Consider the following 10,249-nt stretch of genomic DNA (forward strand, 5'->3'; position numbering starts at 1 on the left):
TTCATGAAACTAGCCTTTACCATACTTACATCTAGAAATTTTCTTGTTTTCTCGAGTTGCTTCTCCAAAGCCTGGTTTTGCTGCCTTAAGTCCATTAGTTCTGCATTTTTTTCTTGCTCTAGCTCTATGAAACGATTGACCTGTTCTTCCAAGTCTATTTCCAAGACTTTCACTTGCTTCTGAAGGTCATCATACTCTTTTTCAGCTTGACGCTGTACTTCAATTTTTTCTTTCATTAGCTTTTCTGTTTCCTCCAGCAATTCTGGTTATAATAAAAGCATCACACACTACTTTTAGATATGAATAGTTAGTAATGTTATGAAGCAAAACCACTCCCCAAGGTATCCATGCTGTACTCTGCAGGAGGATGTGAACTGGTTTGGGTTTTTACTATTTTTCATTTTTAGAAAATATATTTTCTTCTGAGAAATAATCAAGATAACCACTAAAGCAAATTCACATTAAAATTACTATCCTTTAGTTGTTCTTCAGAGGACTGTTAGCAAAGTTGTATCAGATCACTTCCCTGTTTAAGTTTCATATAAATTAAAAGGTCCTTGTATAATTGAAAAGAAAAGAAAACGCATGGGTTCAAACTACAGCTAGAGTCAGCACAGGGGTTAACAATGAAATACAGAAAACCCAACCCTCTTCTCATCCCCAGTGTCAGTAAAATCAATCCACTCCCAGTCTTCATCATTTAATGTGATACATATAAATAATCTGAAGGAAATATTGAAAGACTTAGCGACGCTGCCGGGCAGACAGAAAGGGAAATTACTGACCTGTAACTGGAGCTTTGTAAAATCAGTGACTGCATGAATGCCCAATTTTGAGTCCTCATGGAAAGGCTGGCAAGCATATATAGTAAAGCCCCAAACCACTCTATTAAGACTCTTAAGCCACAGCCCATTAAAGTACATTTTAACTAACCGTACGAGTCCCTTGAGGTAAAACCCAAACTGTAAAGTGCAATTACATTTGGTGACTCTTTAAAACATGATTGATATTTAGACAGAAACAATACAATTTACTTTCACTATAGAAGAAAGATCCTTTAGGCACCATCATCTTACATCATATTTAACCAATTCTCATTTCTAGGTAACCATTATATATCAATATAATACAGTGTTTAGTTATCATAATGAATGACTCAACTGTATTTGGAAATAAAAAGAAAAAAAACGCTACAAAAATATCCCTCCAATACCATCTAAGTAGCTGTAATTCATAGGTGAATAAGATGATGGTTATTCATGAATTTGCTTATTACGTTTAGAAATTATAAGAAATGTTGTTAGTGAAATGTAAAACTGAGTATGAAAAACAACATCAAAGCTGCAGGCCAGTAAGAGTTACAAGTAATGTCAGTAAGCCAAAAGCCCAATAATCCTGATTAACAATGTCAGTACGTGTAAGTCTTCCACCCAATTACAGATTGGCCATGCAACATACAAACACACCTGCTTGGGAAGCTGCATCGACTGCAGCATCTACTAGGCCTAGGAGAATAGAGAGAGAGAAAACAAAAAAAGAAGCAAAGTAATTCACATGCCAGCTATAGTTTTCTTGTGGTGCAACAATGTAAGAGAAAATGAAGCCAAAGATAGATTTGGCATTTAATGACAAAGTTGTTGAGATAACTTAGGGAATGTGGTAAGTTATTCTGGTATGCATGATGTAAGTACCTACAAATATTTATAGAATTGTTTATCCTTACAGTTGTTATACATAAAAATAACTTTGAAATATTTAGAAACCTAAAACATATAACAAATAACTAAACTGGAATCATAGACAAGGACCTTCTTTAGTATAAAGTAGGAAGCAACAGGTTGTTCTTAAAATTTCATTGTTACACAAAGTGGACACAGGAAATTGCACATACACACCAAGATGTGTAATTTATAAAAATAGCAACATTATAAATTGCCATAAACTTTTAGAAAGTAAATAAAATGGTAATTTCATCCTGCTATTTACAATGTAAGCACTGCAATCCTTGAAAGATCAGTACTTCTTAAGACACCACTGTTCTAATTTTCTTCCCCTCTCAAACATAAAATATTAATTTAAGTTACTAGTTTAAGGAAGAATTAAAAGACACATTTACTTCATGAAGGTAAATGCTTTTTTTGAGTAAGCAGTTAGTTAGATTACATTCACATGGTATTTATCTGGAATTTTCACCATCAGTGCTGAAAGTTTTCATTACTGGTAGATAACAGGCTTTCCTTATCATGCAACTTTTGTGCCACTCTTCCCCAAAAGAGGAATTTGTTAGAAAAGTATATCTATCTTCTGTGTCTAAAATAAGTATGGCCATCATGCGTAGTTCAATCATGTTCTGGTAGGTATGCTTGCTAGTCCCTCTAAAACTCTGTTTGGAAACTATTTAGACGAGTATTTTTATCCATAGGTGCTAACTTCAAGATATTCCATCTCCAGTGATAATATAAATAAAAGCAGATTTTCAGAGGTATTCAGCTTTTGCTGGCTTAAAGAACAATTGTGATTGCTCAACATATCGGAAAACTCAGTCATTTTTTGTTTAAATATCAAGAAAAGCTATCATGCTAACATTAGACATCAGGTATGAAAATATCACATTTTGCCCTATCACATTTTTATTAATGATTACAAAGAGGGGGGAAAAAACCTTCACCAAGATTACTTATTATTTTATTTGAAAGTATAAAAAAATCTCATAGAAAGATCGTGAGGAATACATACGCTGCTCTACTGGCCCCGCATCTGCTCTCATGGCATCCTTCTGTCTGGAGAGTAACTCCTTTTCTTCCTGGATCTGCTGCTGTTCAGCCTCTAACTCCTGCAATTTGTTACCTGTACACAGTAGTTCTTGCTCAAGATGGTCAATTACATCTATTTTTTCCTGGAGTTGTTTTTCCAGAAATGCTTTTTCATCTGCATAGCCATCAATGAGGCCTGTAGAACATCAAATTTGGAGCAGATTTAATAGACAATAAAGAACAATTTAAATTTTTTGCATGGTGAAGTCACTATAGTATTCCTACATGAATGCACATGCATGTTAGATACTCAGCACCTGACAACTTCTACTCCTGTCCTTGCTATTATTCTATGGTGAACAAGTTATAGGAAGGATAGCACAAGACCAAATATAGCTCTTAATTTTTTTCAGCGCAAGACCTCTGGAGCAAACAGGAACTCCAAAGCCAAGGAAAAATAAGTGTGTAATAAACACAGGAGAAGTAAGACATTTCAAATAAAGCCAGGTGCCAGGCGCCATTTTAGGTGCCTCAAGACACTTCTCTGACCTCCAACCACAGTTTCTGTAAGATCATGGGTCTCCTGTAGGTCAGGTAGATGCCTCCACAGATGCCTCCAACAGCATAAGGCACTGAAACTGCCCGTAGGTGTCCGTGTTTAGCACCTGAATCACTCCCAAAAGCCCTGTAACAGCTGACATCTAAGAAACAATTTAATTTCTTTACCATTAATAAGCAATTTTAAAGTAGCATAGAACAATTAATGATCTTTTTAACAGAGAATCTGGGACACTACCTTGAGAATATGTCTTGTATGCCTTTAAAAATGGCTTCATAGTGAAGTAGTTTATCTAGGAATCTGAGGGGGAGCTCTATTTTAGCTTTATGAATGACATTATGGCTGCAAGAAATGGCACCATCTTGGAATGATGCAGAAGTGAGCACAAAGCTAAAGATGTAGGAAAAAACAGTGAATTTCCTTGAGGGCTGTACAAACTAAACTGAGATCCTGTAATGGTATTGGCTTCAGAAGATTCACATCAGTCCTTTCAGAAACACCTGTCCACAGAACACAAAAGCCATTTTTACTGAGTGACAGAAGGTACTAAATAGGTAGCCCAGATTTCCATGGCAAGGTGTGTCCTGTCATGTCAGATACCGATGGTTCCAAAAGACAGACAGGACATCAGTCATACAATGTCTAAACTTTCTCAGTTGGACACACACACCTATCGCACAGGTTTCTTCTTACTAAACCCACAGAATCTAAGTAGTATTTTTTTAATATCAAACTACTTTCAATATGAAAGTACTTTATCAGTATAAATCTATAGTCTCGAGTCAGTATTAAAATGGATTTTACCCTGGCTTGAGAATATAGGAAAACTAAAGATGTTTCCATTTGTTATCAATGTAGACAAAGTAAAACCTCTGTGAGCACTTAGTTCAGTATCAGAGGAAATTAGTAACAGTGGTCCGTGCATATACAGTCTGAGAAACACAGGTCTGTCCTCATGCATATCAATCATGCACTGCTGACCAATCTTGTTTTCCAGACTTGGATTCACAGAGAACACAGCCCCATACAGGGACTGGCTGTTGAAACAAAAAGTACTGAACTAGAAACATCATTAACAGCACTTCAAAAATTTGAGACAGTACAAATTCCAGTAGTTACTTCCACTGTATCAGATGCTGTTCACAATGAGTACTTAACAGATTGGAAGTTGAGAGGGCATTCCCAGGTTAAATGGAGTGCACATCCCCACCAAAAAGGTATGAACAATGAAGAAGTCTGCTAAGATCACATGTTGTGATCTTATTTACTCCTGCCTTTTCCCACCCCCCCTTTTTTTTTTTTAAAGAGATGTAATGAAAGTTGTCAGAGTTCAGTGAACAAATTGGCATTAGCTTTTCTACCACATTAGATAAGTCATATCTGACACCACTAAAACACTAGAGGTTTGAAAATGTCTCAGCCACAGCAGTTTTTGTGATAAGAAAGAAATGATCAAAAACGACACATTTTATCTCAAGAGAAGACAGAGTACCATCAGACATATAATGAACTAAGACATTGTTCTGCATACCTATCTAAGGAATTTGATAAGAGAATGTAGTTCGGCTTTGTCAGAGTACGCTCACAACTCAGTTGAATGAGCAGAAGAAATTAAATAAAAAGAGTTCTACGGCATTTTTGTTTTGCTATATCAACACCAAAAAAAAAAAAGGTGCCTGTCATTTAGAAGTGCATTAATTTCAGAAGTTCACAGAAAAAAGGATGAAAAAAGATTTAGTTAATTCAGGAGTTATAAAGCATTAAAGCAGTAAGAGGGACAAATTAGCTGAATTCCTGCAAAGACTGAACTGAATTAAATCTCTACGTGTGACATAAATCTGCACCTAACTTAAAAGCTCAACTATGCAATATATCTATGAAGGGCTAGAACTAACATCAAATTCTGTCTCTTATATTCCAAAACTGTTCATGAACCAAATCAACACGGCCGGTCTGTCAAGTCTTATAAACTGACATTGCTATTGCTCTGATCAAAATTAAATTCCAGTTAAAAATTTTTGAAGATTGTTTCCACTTTCTATGCTTCCAAGTTTTTTTTTTCCCAAATAAAACATTATCAGATAAAATCCAGAGAATGCAAAACATAGCTTCATAGCTCTCACTACATTTTTGTGTTTAATATACTTTCTTTGCTAGCAAAAAATACATACTTGACTCATCTATTATATCTCCAAACCAGGCTCTGATGGAATATTTCAAGCATTTAATAAAATTTTACAGGTAATTTTTGCCTTCATTTACATATGGGCAATCCCATTATGTACAAACTGGCATCTAGGAGGAGTTTGCAGTTTCTTTGCTGTTATTAATTTGTTTGCACAAGCAAATTTTGTAACAGAAGCGCATTGCTCAAGAGAAGAACCCAGTTAGTTTTAGATTTTTTTCTTGTCTGGTGGTAATAGGATAAAAATAATTAAAAAAAAAGAAAATAAAAAATTGATAATAAGCAGGTCTCCTTCTGTGGGATGTAATCTTCAAATACAATTATGCACGCACTCTATGCATGCACTCTTTGCAAGAGAGTCCTGCACAAATGGAAATGTATTTATTGTAAATGAAAAGCCAAGCTTGTAGTTCTTAGTGGAGAACCTGACTAAGCCAAAAAATACAGACCCAGAAAGGCAAAGCAACAGAGATAAAAAAAAAGTTTTTATTACGAACTTAATAAATAAAATTAGTCTTCAGTATTATTTTTTTTTAAATGCTACTTGTAGGATTAAACCTATGCAGACAGCTCTGACATTATGACAGATTCCTGCCTTTAAGTAAAACTTAACACTAACCTCTCTCTTTGTCCTAATGTATTAGCCTATTTTACTTTATTATTGAAGATTTGTGAATAAAAATTCTATCAAGACAAAAATCTTATCCTCCAAGGAAAGCAGCAACAGACATAAAATCAATTTTCCTCCTTTCTAGTTTTGCTAAAGCTATTGAAATGCTGCAGCCAGTACTGGTGCTGATGACACACAATGTTTATGCTGTGTGAACTGACAGGCTACCAACTGTCCCTTGCACCACATTTTAGACACATGGCTTAGAAACCTGCATTTCTTTTCAGGCTATGTGTGTCCCAGCTATTAATAGTATGTGAACTCACGTTGGATTATCTGTCTGTGTAAAAAGAAGAGGAAAGCTGGCAGGGTAGCATTCTCCAGGAATAACATTTGGCTATAAAACTTTACTCTATGCTCCCACTTTGAAACAGAGAAGTCTGTTGAGCTTCAGAACTAACTAAAATATCTTTCTTCTTACTACTACAAAGATCCTACCTATAGGGTAGGTGTTTTTTGCATCTTTTCCAGATGTTAATTACAAACAGATAATGGTAGAAATGCTGGGTGGAAACAAAACATTCAGCTATCGAAACGATAAAGCTAATTCTAAAGAACAAATTAAGTGTCTGTCAGATTTGAACATATTTTCCTGATGTCAGAAAAGATTATTAGATTTCCCCTGTTGTAACACCCTACAATTTTTAATTGCTTCCTTAATGCAGTTCCAAATACACTTAAAAAGATCACTTCAAACAGAGTGAAAATTGAAACGTATCACCACCATATCATCAAATTCAGAGTGAAGGTTCTGTGTTTTTATCCATGTTTGTGTGGAACTAAGTCAAGGTCAAGAGGCAGCAGGCACAAACTGAAATATGGGAAACTGCAGCTCAACACATGAAAAAAAAAAATTTTTTTTTTCCTATCCCCTCTTTGACAGTGGTCAAACACTGGAACAGGCTGCCCAGAGAGGTTGTGGACATTCAAAACTTGACTGGACACAGTCCTGGGCAACGCGCCCTACCTGACCCTGCTTTGAGCAGGGGGTCGAAACAGATGATCTCCAGAGGTGCCTTCCAGCCTCAACTGTTTATGAATGATTCTAAGTTGTTAATATTTAAGGTTGTCTGCACAGGCAGACATGTTATGATGAAATAAATAAATTCTGATGATAGTAACACATATCCAACGTATTATTTTTAGTAAGTCAGACAATAATAAGCGAGGCAAAGTTGGGAAACAGAATCACAGTGCTTGATGTTGGAAGGGACCTCCGGAGGTCATCTTGTCCATAACTATCCAGAAGGCTGATAACATTCTAAAATTTGCAAAGAAATTGATCTAATTTGCAATTTCTTTACCCAATTAATAGGTAATTGAGTGCAAAGTCCAACAACTGATCAAAAAAGCTACTCACCTTCAGCTTTACTAAGCTCCAAAGCCAACTGCTCTCTGGCTTTGATTTCTTCATTAAGATGTTCTTGTAGTTCTTCCTGATACTTGATAAATTCTGTGGCCTCTTCTTGCTTTTTGAAGGACTCTCGCATGAGTTCTGTCTGAGTAATTTTAGCATGTTCAAGCTACCACAGGAAAAAGTTACATAAGTTAGATAAATCAAAGGTTTTCTGATAAATAACTATCCTATCATTCCTATTTAATTAACAGTTGCTTTACAGTGTGATGAGAAGTCTCACGTAACTTCACTGGACATTCAATAATATCTTTACTGAACACAAATTCACAGACTACAATAGGAAGATTGACTCAGTACAAAAGTCCAACCAAACAGGCTTTGTCAGTATAGTGAACTCAATGAGCCACCTGGCTAAATCCGTGCCTTTGTTCCGGTAATTCCTGGTTTATGAGTTTACACTAGATTCACCTTTATTTACATATGAGTTTTGTACTAAATATGAGTAAGCTATCACCCACCATATACTTAGAATGGCTAAAAAACATTGCATAAAACTGGCAGAAGTGTTGATATAAATTGACACAAGTGGTGTGCTTCATCTCTTTTTAAGATGAAGATAAATAAGAACACCAGCAAAATGTGAATTTTGAATATACCACACTTTTCAACCAACAATGCAGTAAAGCAATGCTTCTTCCAACTGTGTCCACCTAACAGAATTATTAAGGATTTTTTTATTCTTCTCTGCTTGTCTGATGGGTTAATATTTCATGTGTACTACCACAGATATAGCACAATCTCACTATGTCACTAACCTAAACTACTGGAAAACCAGGACTGAAATGCATAGAATTGTATACTTACTGCCCAGTTTAGACATACCCAAAATGATAATTTCAAAAAGAATTAAAATTAGAATTACAAAAGCAAAATAGTAAAGAAGGAACATTACTGTAATGTTAGAAGTTTCGATTACACAAAATGTTCATCTAAGATAACAGCAAACTGGACTCAATTAGCAAGAAGATCTCTACTTCTCAGCTGTTAACATTTACAGCCTATATCCACCTCTTCAAGGGACACAAATACAAATTGTTAGAGCTGAACCAGGCATGAGTTCTTTGTGTGGCTTGTAGTCAAAATAAGACAACTTATTTTGAATAAGAACAACATCAGAAAATGAAATAAGACATATTTCCTGCTCCTCTCCCCCCCCCTTTTTTTTTCTTTTCCTTTTTAGTATTATGGATATTGGCAGATATTTTTAAGATAGTAACACCTGTGGCTTTGCTACAGTTTCTATAAACATATTCTTTCAATTTCTTCAAAAATAAAAGTGTTCTCATCATCTCCTGTTAAGTTCATGAGTATGATTAGCTTGCTTTAAAATCTCAGAAAAATGGGTTAGGAACATTTCATTGAACATTGCACACAAAATTATTCACTTATAAATAAAATTACAGTTTGAAAAGAATGTCTGAATAATCACTACATTCTCTTTTATAATACACTGAATTTAAATACTTGATTTCTTTTCTACAGCATTCCTTTTTAGATGGACATCATTAACGTGAACTATTTATTCTGACAGGAGTTAAAAGAAAGGTATAAATACTGCAGCTGAATATTTGCACTGGTTTGCGATATTTTAAAAAAAAATCACAGAGTATTCTTACTTTATTTTTACATTTTGAAGTGCTTAATGTAAGACCCATCTCAGATAAAAGGGAAACGTGATAGGTTTACTGTACATAGACAACCATAAAAATGGCTTACTCAAATGCATCAAATACTCCAACTAAAACTCAGAATAAAAATTATTCTCCAGCTCTTTTCAGTAATAACAACTCAAAGTATTATTAAAAATATCATAGGGCAAAACGAAAAAGAAGCACAAACATGAACGTGATTTTTCAAGAACAAGAATTTCTTCATGGGATGACTGGGAGCCATTAGCAAGCTTGTGCTAGTTAATGTTACTAGTCCGTGCATGAAAGCTATAAAGGAATAATTTTAACTGACTGCAGCCCCCCTTCCCCCTAAATTATTCACAGTGAGAAAAATTTAATGTAATAAGTAACACTGAAGTGCTTTAAAAAGAGACTCAAATCTCTGTAATTCAATATATTTCTGTGTCTGCTAAATTTCTTTTGTTAGAAATGAACAGAGAGAATTGTATAATTAAAGCTTTTTCAGTGCCCATTAAAAACTGTCTAGGAAAAAAGCCTGTCAGCAGTACATAATAACTTTAATGATAGAGACAGATTTATATAATTTTTCACTGCATTCTCTACTATTTAAGCTGGTTTAAAATACAGTTTATTTTAAAAACTTTTATACTTACTGAATAGGGAGGTGTAGGCAAGGAGATTTTAGAAACAACTTTTAAAATGTGCCCCTTTTTTTTGTGGCTGAAGTGAAAAATTGAAGTATTTACAACTACAGAATTATTCTCATCCAAGTGTTCAGTGAAAGGAAAAGGATATGGTAAAGGCACACGAGATTCAACCTCGTATTTATCTTCTTCTTGGCCTTCAGTCCACAAACCACTAAACAGATTAGACGCCCAGTAGGTGCGGTAAGAATCCATTCCAAAAAATATTACTGTTGCTGTCTTCTCAACCGTCACATGGGTATTTTGCACTAGCTAGGCTGGTTTTAGAAATTTCTTACAGGCATTTGTAACAGAACACATACATTTAACAGTCTGAAGACACATATCAGC

The 10,249-nt window shown here is 34.9% G+C and overlaps 1 protein-coding gene across 1 annotated transcript in view; it reads right to left on the reverse strand.

Annotated features, from left to right (window-relative positions):
- The window catches only part of AKAP9 (A kinase (PRKA) anchor protein 9), a 118,657-nt gene that overhangs the window by 31,547 nt on the left and 76,861 nt on the right, over positions 1 to 10,249 (reverse strand). Inside the window, 4 exon segments of the mRNA XM_009330588.1 lie at positions 30 to 262; positions 1,467 to 1,505; positions 2,737 to 2,949; positions 7,528 to 7,690. Coding sequence (XP_009328863.1) covers positions 30 to 262; positions 1,467 to 1,505; positions 2,737 to 2,949; positions 7,528 to 7,690 — 648 coding nt within the window.

Source organism: Pygoscelis adeliae, unplaced genomic scaffold (assembly GCF_000699105.1).
Source record: "Pygoscelis adeliae isolate BGI_AS28 unplaced genomic scaffold, ASM69910v1 Scaffold27, whole genome shotgun sequence".
NCBI lineage: Eukaryota > Metazoa > Chordata > Aves > Sphenisciformes > Spheniscidae > Pygoscelis > Pygoscelis adeliae.